Source organism: Thermobia domestica, chromosome 5 (assembly GCF_964235325.1).
Source record: "Thermobia domestica chromosome 5, izTheDome1.hap1.1, whole genome shotgun sequence".
NCBI classification, from domain to species: domain Eukaryota; kingdom Metazoa; phylum Arthropoda; class Insecta; order Zygentoma; family Lepismatidae; genus Thermobia; species Thermobia domestica.
In genome coordinates this window covers 151,112,968-151,131,754 of record NC_137458.1, presented here as the reverse complement: position 1 = coordinate 151,131,754, position 18,787 = coordinate 151,112,968, and the positions used below count along the sequence as shown (strand labels likewise).

Below are 18,787 nucleotides of genomic sequence, written 5' to 3'. Positions count from 1 at the left end.
ATTATTCGTTGTCTTCGGATTGGAAACTTGCAATAAATATTATTCATAATAATAGTATAAATAATTGCAGTCATATATTTTTTCTATAAATATAATTATAATAGCTACAATAAGGAATGTATTTGTATGTTCTGTCTTTATGTTCCAGCTTCTTAAGCAAATAGGAATATTCTTCACCTGTTATGAGAAATTGTCTCTTAATTTTTCTCGTATATAAATATAACTGAAGCAACAATTAGAGAGCAAACTATATGACAGTTATTCAATTAAATTGCAGTCCAATTTACACCTTAGCACAAGGTTAGCTTTTGATTCAGTCAGATATATTCTACAATTGTTTTTAGTATGGTAGTGAGTCCGTTTACTATTTTTGGCAATATTATGAGTGTACCTTTTATGTAACGTGTCACACAATTTAATATGTTGTTCTACAGCATTTGAAGTTGTAATGGTAATATATCTTCAAAAATTTCAATTATAACTCATATACATTGTGTTGTATGTACTATTGATGATTTATACCGACATGGGAGAGTATCAGTACCTTAATGGACTTATAACAAGGTTCCGTCAAGTTAAGAAAGGAATGTCAAGGTCGAATACATTGATATGCAGCACAACAAAGCAACACTTAGCAATTAAGGGACGCAATGATTAATTCAGTCGGTTGGCTTTCACTGCCTTCTGTCGCAGCGGATATACGGTTGTCATTCAATGTCATACTTAGTTGCATTTAGGACAACTTAATGATCTTTCTCTTGACTTTGATGTACTTGAGCTTTGAAGTAATTTAAGTTTTACCAGTAAGCTAAAATACACTGCTAGAAGCTCTTACTAAACTGCGGTTTATGTTTGCTGTTTAGTAGAAATATCCAAAGCAAGACAAGGAAGAGTATAAAACTCTCTGTTTCGAACGGATTTCAGTCTAGCTGAATGCTTCTGTTAATTTCCTTTTAATATTGCTGTTATGGATAGGCGAAGTTGATTGATTGATCGTATATTTATAGTGTCCCCTTCAAGGAAAGGTCAATGGCCAGCATATGCTCCTTATAAAAAATAACTCCTAAAATATAAGCAATGACCAAAAATCGAACTTCTCACAAATTTAAATGTAGTATTTTATACTAACGTTTAGTGTTTAAAAGATTTCCAAAGGTTAGATATATATATACCAATTGATAGAGGTCATTAAGCTGAATAAAATGAGCGTAAAACCTCATGCACACTTTCCGAGAAAAGCTATAAAAGTGAATTTGTTTGTAAACCTAAAATCTGGTTTTGTACGAAAATCACCCACTTTAATAATGTTAATAAAGTGAAAATGGTAATGCATTATACTTCCATTAATTTCTTTTGGGGGCGAGCTCCTCTATGGCTAAGCGGTTAGCGTACGCGCCTTTGGCGTGGGAGACCCGGGTTCGATTCCCGGCGGGAGCTCATGTGGTTCGGATTCCACGTTAATCAGTAGTTCCACGTCTCATATAGCCTCGCTGCTGAACGGTACGTTAAACTCGAAATCAACTCAACTCAATCAATTATTTTGGGGGCCACTGTGGCTCAGTGATAGAGCGCTTCCCTCTAGCCCGTGGAGTTCCTGGTTCAATCCCCGGCAAAGAAAGTTTATGGTGGACAACATTATGCCCGTAGGTTTCCTCAGGTATTTCCGTTTTCTCCCACATTATCATTTCACCAATTCTTCCATCATCATTCACTTGCCTTAATCATCTGTCTCCCTTAGCGTAAAGGGAATAAAACGTGGGACGTTAAACTGAAAGATTTCCATTTTTATTAACCTTTTTCTTACGAAGCAAGATCACAATAGACAGTATGGTTAATGAAGTATAGCCCAAAAATTATGAGAATGTCTTAAATTTTAATTTCTGTTTAAGTAAATGAATCCTCAAAGTTGATACAGATAATCAATGAGTTTTCTGTTTCATGTGTTTCTGATTTCATTTTCATTGCAGTTTTCATTCATGAATATCGCATGTATTTCTTTCTATTATTCCATTTTATTAATAAATTATTTCATGTCTAAATTCAAATATGACAAACCGGCAATCTGCACAAATTTGAAAAATGTGTCCCCTTTTAGGGTTAGCGAACCCTAATCACCGAGATCGGCACTCATGAGTTCGGAATTCACGATCCTCGACTTTACCCTCACGAAGTGAACATCAGATTGAGTGAGCGCGAGTTCCAGATCATGATACGAGCGTAAGGTCGAGCGACTGTGATGTTGGGTTGACGATGTGAGCGTGAGGTTGAGTGAGCGTGAAGTCGAAAGGATGTTTGAGTGTGAATTTTTAGAGTGAGCATGATGTCCAAAAGATGTTGTGAACGTGAGTTGAATATGATGTTTTGAGCGTGAGTTTGAGTGTGGTTAGTCCAAACTGGACACCTTTGGTCATAAGTATGGTAAATCTTGTAGAATGGCTATGTCCGTCTGTCCATAGGCAAGTTGTCAATGCAAACATGGTAAGACATAGAAACTTCTTCTTCTACTACTACTATGTTTATAAATCCATTTAGCATCCTAGTAAAATATTGCATTTCCTTCCTCTTAACACTCTACTCAAACCAGAAGTAATAGAAATAGACCGTTTTCGACTTTAACGTTGAACACCATGGAGCAAAAATCGGTAATTGATAGCGAGAAGACTTTCTTTTTCGATTCGATTCAACATTTCATGAATAAATTTAATTTCACCCTTTTCTCTCTATTAAAACTGAAAGTGGTCGAAACCCACTACAATTCTCTATTTCAATATTAACCTTTATCAAGCGAAAACGATAAGAAATAACGAAAAATAAATTTCTAATAGGAACTCGTCGTCCCAAGAATAAGTTTCATCTGAAGTTACCCCTCTATTGCAACCGGTATTTAAAGATATATTACTTTCCGCTCAAAGTTTACTGTAGTTTTACAGTGTGAAACGAAATTTACTTATTTCAAAGCATAGAATACTTATGACATTATTATTATTATTATACCTTCAATAGTACTTTAGATTTTAATACTATTTTTTAGTTATTGTCTTTCTCCTATTGCAGCCTACCAAAGAAGGGGGGACCACAATTTGATTATAGTCGACTATAGCGTGGCAGCTGCTGCACCATGGTATGGAGTTTCTGTTCACAATGGACAGGCTGTAGCTAAATACGCAGCAAAGTTCATTGACTACCTTGTAAGTAGAGGACTAAATTTTTCCTCATTGCATATAATTGGACATAGCCTAGGAGGGATGGTAGCTGGATTAACGGGGCAGCAAATTTCATCTGGAAGGGCACGAAGAATTACAGGTAAAAATACGTTTTAAGTTCTACAAAACTTACTTCGATTTTTCTCAGTTGCAATCTCAATTTCATTTTCTAAATGAGGTTGTATAAAATAAGAGAAGTTTAGAATTATTCATGTGGTATCATACGGTAAGAAATGTACCTCTGAAATTGAAAAGAGCTGATAGGAGAACAAATGAGAAAGTTGATTAGGAACAGTATATAAAGGGGACACGGGCATCAATCCCATCGGGGACATTTGGGACGTGTTCCTCCCAATATTTGTAAAACGATTTTCGTACCTCCCCCCCAACATTTCAAGAATCTTGGGTCAACTATGACCCAAGAGAGGCTTAATCATATAGAAGTTTGCTACGTTCACAATACAATATTAGACAAAGTGGATATGAAAAAAAAAAAGTAACACAAAAGTTTGTTTCCAATTCTGAAGAAAGACAAGTCAGTTTTTGGCCCTATGAAGGTGAAGGTGGGGTAAACTATAAAGTAACAAACTCTTTTTGTTTAGATCTCAAGGAGCAAAGCGGGTTTAGTTTAGAAATAAATATAATTTTCATTTATTTTTTTTAACTATACATTGTTGAGCCTCATTTACATTAGTTGATAGCTTGTAGGCCTAAATCGTGTTTTCAAAACTTCATTGTTTTTGACAAGCAAGGTTTTCGAAGCGTCACACTCCGATTTGCTTGAAACTCCTGGAGTGAATAAAAGAATCAAAAGTAGGACATACGTGTTTTCTTTATATCGAGCAACGTGGGTGATGAATGGAGAAACACCCCCTAAAGTGCGAAGATAGGGTAATATAACACCTTTTAGCAAGTTCATAACTAGCAACGCACAATGCGGATTTGCTTGAAATTCCTGGAGTCAGAGTCAATAAAGGAATCAAAAGTATACGTATTTTCTATATCGGCCAATGTGGGGGATGAAGTGGGTAAGCATATCAATATTGGGGAGGAGAGAAATGAAACGGTGTAATTGCATTACCCACCCGTTATACAGTGTGTCCGTAAAGTTGCGCAACCCAAAGTTTGATTGCGTATATCTTTTGAACCAGGAACAATAAAGACATGAGACTTGAAGCAAATATAAGCGTGTTTTGAGATCATGGGCAATATTGGAATTTGTAATGTTTTTGTGTAGTAACGAAAGAAAGTACCGAAACTGTAAAATAAAAAATGTACAAAATGAAGAAAACCAATATTCAGTTGCAGAAAACTGATTCCCTGCGGGTGAATCCATGTGTATATGTGCAGTATGCATCAACATTTATCTATTGTGCAAAAATGTGACCAAGTTCATGCAGTGTTGCCATGTAAAAAGGCTGTTTAATTCAAGTATGTAAAATGGGTGTTTTTTTTTTTTTTTTACAAAAACGGGGCCCCTGCCAACACTTGTCGTAAAATTACTGCAACAGGTGTGTTTTAGGTTAATTAATGATAAACAATGAGAAATTGCTCATAATTGATAACCTGAGGTTTTATGCCAGCTGCCAGGTGGGTATTTTTTGATCACAAATTTTAGAGATAAAATCTCAGGTTATCAATTATGTGCAAATTCTCATTGTTTATCATTAATTAACCTAAAACACATCTGTTGCAGTAATTTTACGACAACAGTTTTTCCAGGGGCCGCATTTCTGTCAAAAAACACCCATTTTATTGGCTTGAATTAAATAGCCTTTTTAGGTGGCAACACTGCATTAACTTGGTCACAATTTTGCACATATGGATAAATGTTGATGCGTACTGCACATATACACATGGATTCAGCCACAGGAAATCAGTTTTCTGCAACTGAATATTGGTTTTCTTCATATTGTACATTTTTTTTTTTTATTTTACAGTTTCGGTACTTTCTTTCGTTACTACACAAAAGCTTTACAAATTCCAACATTGCTCATGATCTCAAAACATCTACATAGAACACAATTATATTTGTTTCAAGTTTCATGTTTTTATCGTTCTTGGTTCAAAAGATATAGGCAATCAAACTTTGGGTTGTGCGACTTTACGGACACATAACAGCATCTTTGAACACCATTATTATAATTGGGAACATTTTATATGATATGGGCCCATCAAATAAATTTGTCTTTGAACAAGAAAAAGAATAGTGCATTGGGTATTTGTAGATGATTTGTTGTATATAACGAAAGGAAATGTTATATGTAACATTACATGTCTTGATCCTACATAAGAGAGTCAAACAAATGAAGTGTGCGAATTATCATATGGTAGCAAGACTTGCAACGGAAAATTGCTACAGCATTAAACAGTATATTTTATAAATCCCTCATTCATTTTAATATATTTAGTCAAGCGTTTGATCCAATTCTCTTGTACTACCATGAGCAAAATAAATGACGCGTCTCTTTATTTTGAAGTTTTTTGAAAATATCTCCGTTTTCTTTATATGTTCGAAATTTCGGAAGGTTTCCCCAGCAGGACAGGTTAATAACAAACCCGTTTTTAATATTTGTGTTAGATATTAGCTTAAAATAAAGAAATTAGAAGCAAAAAACATTAAATCGACAGAAATCTCGAGAATTACCAACTCTGCTAAAGTGGGAAATTTTCAAGAACGCGAGGGAATTCTGCAGTTCAACACGAAGCAGCGACATCTATGTCATTGAGAGAAGCGTGGATTAGATCTACAAACGAAAATTTTAACGAAATATTTCTAGTATGTCTTATTATATGCATTATCAGCGAACTCCAAATATATGAATCTATGCTAAGTATTAACGTATAGATAGTGCAAATAGTGGAAATTACCTATGGAAAAAGACGAATTGTTAGCCCAATCGTAATGAAAAATCGTCTTTACTGTAGAACAGGTTCAGCTTACGTAAGAGAGCAAATAGCTCAGTTAGGTAAAGCAACGAGTTTGTATACCGAAGATAGACGGTTCGAATCCCGTGGAAGTACTGTTGTCATTTTTATCACTAAGGTTATTTTATTTATTTTTTATTTCGGAAAGAATCAAATTGTAACATATGTGTAAAACTCATGACGATACAAAAAAAAAAAAAAAAAGAGAGAGAGAGAGAGAGAGAAAATATCGTCGCATTTGCATTAGTGTCTCTAATTTTTGTTTGCAAACAGATTCGTAATTATTTCCCCTGTGCTCACTGATGCATAACGAATGTTTTCCAGTAAATGTTAATTCTAATTTGGAGAATTTTATAGTTTCACAATGTTTCTCACTACATAGTCTTCTATCTACGTGTTTGGATATTTTGATAACAGATTTCCCTATTAAATGTTTAATTTTCTCTATAAATATTTGTCTTAAATTGAAATTGTTTTGAATTTACTACATAAGCAAAGTTGCCCGAAGGAGGGGAGCTCAAGTAATAGATATTCTACGTAAAAGCAACCTATTGTAGAATGATGATGCTTCTTACCTTCAGCACATAATCTTAACGTTAGAGAGTCAGAGAGAGAAAAATCCTGGTTTTTCCTCCTCTATGACCACCCATCTTAAACCTCTACATATCATTGTTCGTCTCACATAATTTCGGCTCTCCAAAGACATTCATATTATTATTATTATTATTATTATTATTATTATTATTATTATTATTATTATTATTATTATTATTATTATTATTATTATTATTATTATTATTATTATTATTATTTAACACTCTTTATTCTACATGCCATTGCTCAATTTTTCGATACAGCCCCCTTAGTACTATGAAACTCTCTTCTTCCATAGTGAAATGGAAAAATATCATATAATTGCCACTACTTTACAAGAATATAAACCAAAAACGTCAGTAGAAAGCACATTATAAAATTTACTTTTTGAGGCTCGTTTTGGTGCCCCTCTTTCTCTGGCGCCCCGGGCAGTCGCCCGGCCCTTAGTCCGCCCTTGAAAGTACGGACGCATAACTAAGGACTGCGGAGGAGAGGTTAACCTTCATGTTATGCCACTGGTTTGACGTGTTTGAAATGTTCAGTAAGTGATCAGTTGGTGAAATAATTTCGACGGTTACTGATGTTTAAAGTTTAGCTAAGACAAAGCTACCTAATCAAATACATTTGATATCGCGATGTCACAATTTGATTTTTCCTTACATAAAAAAGATAAAAACAATAGTAATAAAAACCCTTACTCGTACTGGGCTCCTAACTAACTAACAACCTAATTCTTACAGACTAGTTGCTCTGACCAACTGAGTTTCGATTTCTTACGAGAAAGAAGTCTGTTATATTAAGAGACATGCTTTTCATTATCAAAACTGTTCGAAGTAATACGAACATGGCTTAAGAACAGAGACGGAACTGAATTACCACTCGATTGACCTTGAGGGCAAATCACCAAAGCGTAGCAAGCAAGTTGTGTGCAGTATTCCTATCTGCCAGTCATGCTTGTTCGTAGGAGTAATATGTTACAAACCTAACCTTTCGATAGAGCACAATGACAGAGAATCAAAATTAATGAATTCTTGCCCTTGTGAACTTGGGATACCACCATGTGCAATAAAACTGTCGCGTCTTCTGAAGTGATATTTTATCGAAAATAACTCGTTTTCCTTTATATATCCGAAGTTTTTGAGGGTTTCAAAATGAGGAAACGTTACTGACAAACAAGGACGCATTTAGGGGTGGGTCCAGGTGGTCCGGACTCCCCTCTGAAATCCCAACTTCTCTGTAAATTTAGCCTAAATTTAAGGATTATCTTTTAAATTTTATTATAATTTATCCTAATATTGAAGTCGGACTTCTCCCGCAATAAATTACTGCATACGTGCCTGCTGACAATTTTCAATATATTCCTTAAGTAAGTAAAATAACTAAATTAGGAGCAAAAAGCTTCAACACGGGCTAACTTTTGTCCACTGCCAATATTGTTAGAAGGGATATTAATAGCAAAAACTGCTAGGCAATGCTGAACCTTGGAACTTCACTCCGAACAGCAAGCTTATTATTGAGAACTACATATGAAACATTTTATCGAAACTTATCTAGCTTTTACCTGGCATGAAATTATTATATACACCAACATTCACTCTCCTAAAATGTGTATCTAAACATTGCTCTACGTATCTTCGAAGCAATGAAAATTATTTATCGAAATATGTGAGCAGGGAATTCTAACAGCCAGCCATTTTATTTAAATCGTAGTAAACCCTGTAACCGGGCGTTAACGTGAAGACAAAGCTTGGTCCATTGGTAAAGTGTTGGAAGAATATAAACTCAATGTTCGTAGGTTCGAATCTATCCACTCACCATAACATTTTGTTCTTATGTGTAACGATGAAATAAGAAAGAAAAAATGTATAACCGTTAAGACAAAACTTCAACCAAGTCTGAAGAGAACAATACCAAAATAGTAATACATTGACGTCAACCAAAAATTATTTCATGTAGCGTTTGGACGAAATTACAGCTGTTAACAATTGCAGAAATAAAAACAGGCTGTAATGCAGTCTAGACTTCTGAATGCATTTACTTCCTGAAAACTTCCGTCTCGTCATTGGTATGCCGTTAATCATTGTAAAACCTTTCAATTGGAAGTGAAATGACACAAACTAAAACAGTTTTAAATCAATAAATGTCTATGTGTAAAAGTAGGTGTCTTTTATCTGTAGTTCTGAGTTCCTTTTACTTTGAAGTGACAAATGAGAGAAGAAAGTATGGTGCTCGAAAAAAAAATCAAATTTGACATTTCAACGAATTTACACGTATTATAGCCCCTAACACCGAAAAAGTTATTTTTCGATACATGTCCATCAGTTCGTCCGTCCGTTCGCTACACTTTTCTATGCACTTGCCTAGAAGCCATACCGTTAAACTTATCTGCACCAAATTTTAGTTTAAGATTTTTATAGTTTTTCCTATAGTTTTTTTTATTTCTCCTACTCCCAAAACAAGGGTAGTTTCCTGTACGATGAAAATAAAAAAAAAGATATTTTCTCATAACAGGCTCTAACGATCTTGTTTTCTTTCTTTTTTTATAAATCAATATTTAATTAGCAACCCTATTTTGTGGTATAAGGCATTTATCTGAGAAAAATCTACAAGGGGTAGTTTATACTAAGGGGGTGAGTTTTTTCTCAGTGATTTTCTCAAAATGGACTTAAATGTTTTCGTTCATATTTCATAAATAAAGATTTCATTAATAACTTATCAATATGGCATAACTCGTTTGTCCTAAAAAAATGCGAGGGGTAGTTTATTCTTGGTGGAATGTTGTCTGGGCGATTTTCTCAAAAACGACTCAAAAGAGTTTATTCATATTTCAAAAATAAATATTTCGTTAATAACCGAACAATATGGCAAAACTCGTTTGTCCTGAAAAAATATGCGAGGGGTAGTTTACTCTTGTGGGTGTTTTTCCTCCAACGTTTTCTCAAAAATGAGTCAAGCAATTTTGTTCGTACTCAGAAATAAATATTTCATTAAAAACCTAGTAATATGGAATAACTCGCTTACCCTGAAAGAATCCTCAAGAGATAGTTTATTCGGGGAGTTATTTTTCCCTCACGATTTTCTCAAAAATTACTCGGACAATTTTATTGATAATTCATAAATAAGTATTTCATTAATAACCCTATATTTTAGTATAAGTCATTTCTATGAAAAACAATTACAACGGATAGTTTATTTTTGGGGTCAAAGTTTTTTCCCCGACAATTTTCTCGAACGACAGGCGATTTTGTTCAAATTTCGCAAATAAATATTTCATTAATAACCAAAAGTATACCTTAACTCATTGTTCGAAACAATTCACAAGAGGTAGGTTACTCCTGACGTGTTCTTTTTGAATGACTTTCCCAAAGTGACTCATTTGATTTTTTTCATATTTCATAAACAATGATTGCATTAATTGGTCTACTATATGTCTAATGAAAATGTGCTCAAAGTGTGAGTTAGTTTTGTAGTATGGATTTTCTTCAATCGAAGTTTTTTATTCGATAATCTGACATTCGATGTATTTGAATAATACGATAATTTTATTCGTATTATCCAAATACACACTTCAGTAACAACTGCGGCCTAACACAGTTAAGAAATTGAATTTAAAAAGTTTAGTGCGGTGGCCCTGTAATTGAATATTTTTTGAGAAACTCCCTAGCTTTTTGTGGTAAACTCAGGCTTTTCTTTTTCGAGCGACAAAAGAGAGAAGAAAATATAGTGATTGTGAAAATAATATCAAATTCAGATTTCAACTGATTTACGTGTTTCATTGCGTCTACATATCGAAAATGTGACTTTTCGACACCCGTCCTTCCGGTCCGTCCGTTCGGCACACTTTTATATACACTCGCCTAGAGGCCATACCGTTCAACTTATCTACACCAAATTTTAAACTTAGGGTTTACTTAGTATTCTTACAGGAGCTTTTCCATTTTTCCTACCACCTAAAATAAATGTGGTTTACAAACAGCCGAAAATCGAAAAACGCTATTTTCTCAAAAATGGTTTTAACAATTTTGTTTATTTTTCATTAATCAATATTTAATTAACAACCCTATATTGCAGTATCAGATATTTCTCTTAGAAAAATTTACGAGGGGTAGTTTATTCTTGGAGGTGACTTTTTCTCGACGATTTTCTCAGAAAAGACCCTGGCGAATTGTGTACACACTTCATAAATAAATATTTGACCTTACAACATGGTATAAGTCAATTGACCTGAAAAATATATGAGTAGTAGTTTATTCTTGGACTTGAATTTATTTCCAGTGAGTTTCTCAAACACGACCAGTTGGCAACCCTGTATCTCGACAACGAAGCTGAATTCGAAAACTGCAAGAGGACCATTTGTCTCCTTTTGATGTCACGAATCACCTCCCGAAGTTTGTGGACATCTTTCAGGTTCACCCTTAATGAAGCTTCTTTTCGAAAAGTTAACTACTAACTTTAGGCATTGTTTATCTTTTTTTAAATCACAAATGTCGTTATTAATTTTAAGGCAGAGAACTACTTCTGAGAGAATAGATCTTGAAAAATAATTTTAAAACTTAGACTTTTGTTTTCGAGACATTCCAGACAAGACGAGACATTTTACAAGCTATCTCGTGTCCAAAATATTTGCCTCGTATTATCTTGGATGTCACAAAGCGCGTCTTGTCTCTTTCTCGAGACATGTCTTATCTCGTGCGCATTCGTTAACACTTGGGAAGGATTATCTTTCAACTCAAAGCATTGTTTTTATAATGGTTGCATATTTATGATAATTGCTGTCCACATAAATTACAGTCCTTTCAGTTGAATTAATTATTATTATTATTATTATTGAAATTGCAATATCTAGTTTAACGTTGGACGATTATGCACTTACGCTAAGGGAGAATGATGATAATGAAATGGTGAAATGAAGAAAGTGGGAGGAAAATGGAAAATCTCAAGAAAACAAATACCCATGCACACGGTATTTGTCCACCTCAAATTTCACTTGGCACGAAGTGGAATCGAGCCACGAACCCCCTGCACCAAAGGTCCCTGTAATGCTTTATTATTATTATTATTATTATTATTATTATTATTATTATTATTATTAATAATAATAATAATAATAATAATAATAATAATAATAATAATAATAATAATTGAAGCGAGCTAAACGAGTTTCAACCGTACGACTCAACCAACGTTTGGGTGCCTGTTCGTTCGTCTGCTCCTCTCATAAAAGACACTTCATTTTAATGAAACTAGTAAGTGCCTTCTTTTAGCTCTGCGAAGTAACTATTGCTTGGAATATGAATCTGCAAAACATAAGAGGTAAAATTAACCAAATGGTGCAAGTTTCCACTTATATATACAAAACAATTTTGCAATATCAACTACGTGAATCTTGTCCCATAAAGAAGCCGAAACCCCTACACCGAAGAGCCCTCCGAGATTTGATCATTGTCCACACGGACTGAAATTGTCATTTGAAGCCAAGACTTTAATATGAAGCCAATAATTTCTTTAAAATAGACGGAAAATTCGGAAGTTATAAGCATTTTCATATTTTTGCCTTTTCCCATAAACGAGCCGTAGCCCCCTATACTGAAGACCCCCCCGGAGATTTGATCATTGTCCACTCGGACTGAATTTGTCATTTGGAACCAACACTTTAATACGAAGCAAAATATTTCTTTAAAATAGACGAAAAATTCGAAAGTTATAAACATGTTAATAATTTTGCCTTTTCTCATAAGGGGGCCGTATTAGCCTACACTGAAGAGCCCCACGAGATTTGATCATTGACCACTTGGACTGAAATTCTCATTTGAAACCAAAACTTTAATATGAAGCCAAAAATTAAACTTTTACATCAATTTAAATTGACTGGGTTCCGGTTCCCCCCACTATTGTTTAGTTTAGTTAAGTGGTAATTTGTGACAGCTTCACATCATCAAAAGAATGTTTCACTTCCCCTCCCCTCCCCCAGGAGTTCGTGCTGGATCCACCACTGGAATCAATAGACACTCTTCCTATTCTTTTTGTCACCCTTGATTGTGTAGGGGCTCCCTCGTACAAATAAAGAAGCGGTAATATTACAATCAAGGGGCGCTATATATTAGGTATTTTTTTAGTTACCTACCCCTAACCGCACAAGGCCATCTTTCGTAGAATAAAAAATATTACGTGATATTCCAATCATGAAAGGGGAGAGGATGCTGTAAATATATTTCTTATTCATTTTGTCTGTCCTGCTTATCAAAAATTACTTTCTGTTGGAAGGGTACTGAAATGAGAGGGGCAAAATAAAAAGTCGTACCCCCTCCTACATGGTTGCTCAAATAAGTACTAAAGAAAGCATTTTAAACTAAGATATTTAAGATTTAAACTAGGAAACTAAGATATCCTACATTATGTAAGGATGGCATATTCAGGATTATTATTATTATTATTATTATTATTATTATTATTATTATTATTATTATTATTATTATTATTATTATTATCATTATTATTATTATTATTATTATTATTATTATTATTATTATTATTATTATTATTTGAATGTTTTTGGAGCACCGAAATTTTGTGAGACGAACAATGATATGTAGAGGTTTAAGATGGGTGGTCATAGAGGAGGAAAAACCAGGATTTTTCTCTGTCTGACTCTCTAACGTAAAGATTATGTGCTGAAGGTAAGAAGCATCATCATTCTACAATAGGTTGCTTTTACGTAGAATATCAATTACTTGAGTTCTCCTCCTTCGGTCTACTTACCTTATGTAGTAAATTCAAAACAATTTCAATTCAATACAAATACATTGTAAAACTTTTCCGTAATTAAACATCTAGGGAAAATTAAACATTTAATAGGGAAATCTGTTATCAAAATATCCAAACACGTAGATAGAAGACTATCTAGTGAGAAATATTGTGAAACTTTATAAAATTCTCCAAATTAGAATTAACATTTACTGGGAAACATTCGTTATGCGCCAGCGAGCATATGGTGAGCAGTGAGCACAGGGGAAATAATTACGAAACTTTGCAAACAAAATTAAGGACGCTACTGCAAGTGCGACAACAGCATTTTTTCTTTTTTTGGTATCGTCATGAGTTTTACACATACGTTACAATTTGATTTTTCCCAAATAAAAAAATAAAAAAAATAACCGTAGTGCAGTGATAAAAATGATAAGGGTACTTCCAAGGGATCGAACCCGCTACCTTCAGCATACAGACTCGTTGCTTTAACTAACTGAGCTATTTGTTTTTTTACGTGAACTGAGCCTGCTCCGGTAAAGACGATATTTCATTACGATCGTCCTACCAATTCGTCCTTTTCCATAGATAATTTCCACTATTTGCTCTATCTTTATGTTAATACTTAGCATATATTCATATATTTGGAGTTTGCAGATAATGCATATAATAAGACATACTAGAAATATTCGTTAAAAGTTTAGTTTGTAGATTTAATCCACATTTCTCTCAATGTCATAGATGTCGCTGCTTCGTGTTGAACTGCAGAATTCCCTCGTGTTCTTGAAAATTTCCCACTTTAGCAGAGTTGGTAATTCTCGAGATTTCTGTCGATTTAATGTTTTTTGCTTCTAATTTCTTTATTTTAAGCTAATATCTAACACAAATATTAAAAACGGGTTTGTTATTAACCTGTCCTGCTGGGGAAACCTTCCGAAATTTCGAACATATAAAGAAAACGGAGATATTTTCAAAAAACTTCAAAATAAAGAGACGCGTCATTTATTTTGCTCATGGTAGTACGTCCTTCCCCATAAAGCAGATCAACTGTTATATTTTACGTATCATCTTTGTTCCTCTTTTCAGGTTAGCAACATCATTGGTTTTACACTTACAAGAAATGACTTGACGTGAGCTGCGCAGATTTGTATTCAACATTTGGGGAGGGGCGGGAAAGACCGTTCTCATAAACTATGTTTTTAAGTGATGTTGAAAATATTTATGAAGTTGAAAAACAGTACTGCGGACGATAAAGGGAGGAGATTTATTTTCAACATTGTGAAACGGGCAGATTTGAAGGTTCCTTCATGTTCTGCCTAATTCCTGTTGTGCCTAATGACCCTCCAGCACTTTGTAACGCATTTTTGATCTAATCTTATCTTTAGGCAGAACAGGAATTCTTGTTGTGCCTAATTCCTGTTCTGCATAATTCATGCAAAAAACTATATTTAAATTTGTGGGAAATTTATTAGTACCTAAATTTGTGGGAAATTTATTAGTATTTATTTCTCCTTGAGTTTCAAATATCATTCCAGAATTCTTTAAATAAAATTTTAATGTACGAGTGAGGGTTAGTTAGTTAGTTAGAATGAACACGCGAGTGGAACGAATTGTTTCATGTGACCAAACACTCCTAAAAATCATTTTTAGTATAACAAATGCAGTGAAAGTGTCCAGTATAATGTAAATTACGTTCAGTAAAATGATTACACAATTTATTAGAGATAAATACTTCTAAATATCTACAAAGGATACTTTAGAAGAACAAAGTTTGCTCTACAATAACAAATTAAAATATCGGAAAGGAAATAGAGTTTTAACTTCTTAAAGTCACATGCATATCTTGTCAATTTGAAAGAACAAAACTTCGAAACTTTAAAAATCATACTTATTATAAACATACTAAACCCACACACAATATTCATTGTTATAAATCTAAACAGTAAGCTACAGCGTCTACATAGGGAATCTATTAGTACGGTATAAATGCCCTTCATAACATAACATTTTCCCATCATACTTTCAATTCACAAACACTGCCATTCTGACTTTACACTAGGGATGGGCACGAGTTCATTGAAACTCGACTCGACTCGAAACAGACATCTTTGAACTCGACTCGAGAACTCGGCTCGAAACATTCCCTCCAACTCGATTCGAAACTCGATTCGAAATTGACTCGAGTTTCGAGTCGAGTTGAGTTGTGTTTCTTCAAGTATCCTAATGATACTTACTACTACTACAACTTTATTATTATTATTATTATTATTATTATTATTATTATTATTATTATTATTATTATTATTATTATTATTATTATTATTATTATTATTATTATTATTATTATTATAACACCACCGTGTATTAGAGGTCTGCAGGGGCTCAAGCCAGACCCGGCCCGCGGGACGGAAAAAAATAAAATCTTTAAGTTTTACGTCCCATGTATTTGCCGGCTAGGCTAAAGGAGACGGTGATGATGAGAAGTGAATGAAATGGTGGAATGAAGAAAGTGGGAGGAAACGGGAGAGCCCCGAGGAAACCCACGCATATGGTATTTGTCCACCACAAAGTTGACTTGGTGAGAGCTAGAATCGAACCAAGGACCCCAAAGCACCAGAGGTGAACGCTCTACCACTGAGCCACCGGAGCCGTGCCCGCGGGCTGGACTTGGGCCTACTAAGAATATATCACTTCGGGCCCGGGCCGGTCTTGGGCCGTAAATTTTAAAATATAAACCATATTTCTCGGGCCTAACTTTGTAAATATATTGTATAAGGATATTTATTGGACCGTTCTTTCTGGAGAAATTTTAAAGCACAACTTCAAAATCGAACTTCTAATTGCTGTAAATAGAAATGTAATTTTGCGTTCATTATTAAGTTTCTGTAATTCATTCTTATTTCGGGCTCATTTAATTATCACACGAGCTCCGGCCTAAATGCTAAAACACATTTCGAACTAACATTATAAATTCACGGGCGGACCCAGGCTAAAAATTCCGGCCCATGCAGACTTCTATCGTGTATAAACATGAAAGATAGGCGATTTGTATCTGAATACTAAAAACTAGTTGACTGCTGACATCGGTAATCGTGAAGTCTAGGAGGCAAGGACATTGTTCACGAGGTTCTGGGTTTGAGTTCCGGAGGAGCAAGTATCCGGGCTCGAACCAAAAATAGTTAAAAGTTAGAGAGCGCCGGCCAAACATGTTCGAAACTGTTTGGCCCGGGCTTAGGGTTCTCAACGGCTCGGGCGGCTTGGCTTACAGCTCATTTACTATCGAGCCAACAGCTTACCCAACCGATCTGAAATAAACCGAGATGATGGCTCACCCCAACCAAGCCGGCTCGAGCCGATTGCTCACCTGAGCCGAGTCGGTGCCTCATCTCAACCGAGCCGGCTCGAGCTTTTCGTACAGTTGGACCGACCTGAGACGCTTAACACCACTACCCGTGTTGGGCTTCTGCTTCGGCTCAAAACTTCGACCGTGCAGGTCTCAGTCTTGGCGGTAAGAACTACAGTATATACTTATATTGGTGCTCATGACATTTGAGACTGTCCCGTTATAAAAATCAATTGCCGTCTCGTCAATCAAGACGAGAAGAGATGCAAGCAGTGTTTCATCACGTGAGGAACACTAAAAATATTGCACATTACTGCATACATTTCTCATAGCTTTCGCTTTCCAGTCTAATCAGGTCATAATTTCAAAACGAGTTAAAACGAGCTAAACAAGCGAGGCAGTTATAAAACTCGACTCGACTCGAAACTCGACCTCAAAACAGTGACTCGGCTTGGAACTCGACTCGACAAAATTACCTTTGACTCGACTCGAATTCGCTTCAAGTTTCGAGTCGAGTCGAGTTTTAGCTCGACTCGTGCCCATCCCTACTTTACATTGTCGACACTAATATTCAAATACTACACCCTCAGAACTTTGATTGAATTTTAAACTTTCATCCTGACGTTATACTTAAAACATAATTTCATTTTGAACTGTGAGTATAGAAATTCCACTTTTTTCCATTGGTAAGATCACTTTCCGAAAAAGTAAACAAATGGTGGTCTGTGATTGGCTGGAAGCGCTGCCTCTCCTCCAATCAGAGTTTTTTAAAAAGTACATTGGACAGAAATACAAATAGATGGATATGTCATTATTGAACCGCGAGTTCATGATTGAGGAAAGAAACTTCATATAGACAAGACGTACAGACGAGAGCTAAAAAATTCGTATTACCTGCGGCAGATAGAAGATTTCAGTTGCAGAGAAGATATCACCGACCGAATGAAGTTTCAGCAGCAGTGGCAGAATGAAGAGAATGTGTCACACTAGTAAAGCTTGCGGAGTTAAATGAGGTGCTGTCAAAAGCATACACACACAAAGGAATCAGTCTTTTGAGATAGGTTTCCTTAATAATAAAGAGAACTTCAAAAACGACGATATCTTACACACACAAGAATAACCGGGAAAAATAGGAGTACATTGCGTCGGTCTGTCCCCCTATTGTGGGCCAAGAATCGCACTGGTGATATAGGTTGTACCGGTTTTACAGACAGTCGACTGACGTGGGTGCAATACATTTCTCTTGGAGTGCTGTAGAGGCAAAACACAGTAAATTAGAGGAAACGCTGTTCTTTTTAGGACCAAAACCCTACTTTAGTACTTCGGCCCTTTTTAAAGCCAAACCCTAAACAAAAGACAAAAATCCGTTCAAGATGTCGAAACAGAAGAAACCAACCAAGAAAAAGGGGGAGAAGAAAAACCTTATCTTGGAGAAGAAACTCGCAAGCAGTATCCAGAAGCAGATAAATGCCTCACAACTGATCAGAAATCGAGCAGATGAACTTAAACCGCTACCTGTAGTGATGTATCGTGTCCGTTCTAGATTTAGAACGGGTAAGGAGATGGAAGTTATACATCTCAGAAAACGAATATACATGATAGCTTTCCCGATTCAAGCAGCTCGAGAAATATTTCTACATATCTTTGAAAAGGAAAAGTTTGGTCTATGCACGTCGTTCGGCAACCAAGAAGACGTCGAAAGCTCCGAAGAAGAAGAAGCCAGCAAGCTAGACTCACACAGGAAGAAACCTCCAGGTGAGAAACCACAACGCACACTCACAGAGAAACCAAGCACAGGTGAAAAACCAAAACCCGGAAAAAGACGACGACCAGCAGAAGAAGAAACTGACCGAGATCATCATACTATATCCCACTAACCAAATTTTCCCACCAAACTACGAACATATGACAAATTAAACTCTCACCCAGCTTTTTTAAGTTAGAAAAATTACAGACAGTGAAGTATGCTTTTTAC

At 35.2% G+C, this 18,787-nt stretch overlaps 1 protein-coding gene across 1 annotated transcript in view; it reads left to right on the top strand.

Moving 5' to 3' along the window:
• LOC145685283 (uncharacterized) overlaps nt 1-18,787 on the top strand; it is a 99,994-nt gene that overhangs the window by 62,466 nt on the left and 18,741 nt on the right. The window contains exons 3-4 of the mRNA XM_081757651.1: nt 3,055-3,303; nt 18,169-18,567. Of these exons, the coding sequence (XP_081613777.1) occupies nt 3,055-3,303; nt 18,169-18,567 (648 nt within the window). The remainder of the gene's footprint in view (nt 1-3,054; nt 3,304-18,168; nt 18,568-18,787) is intronic.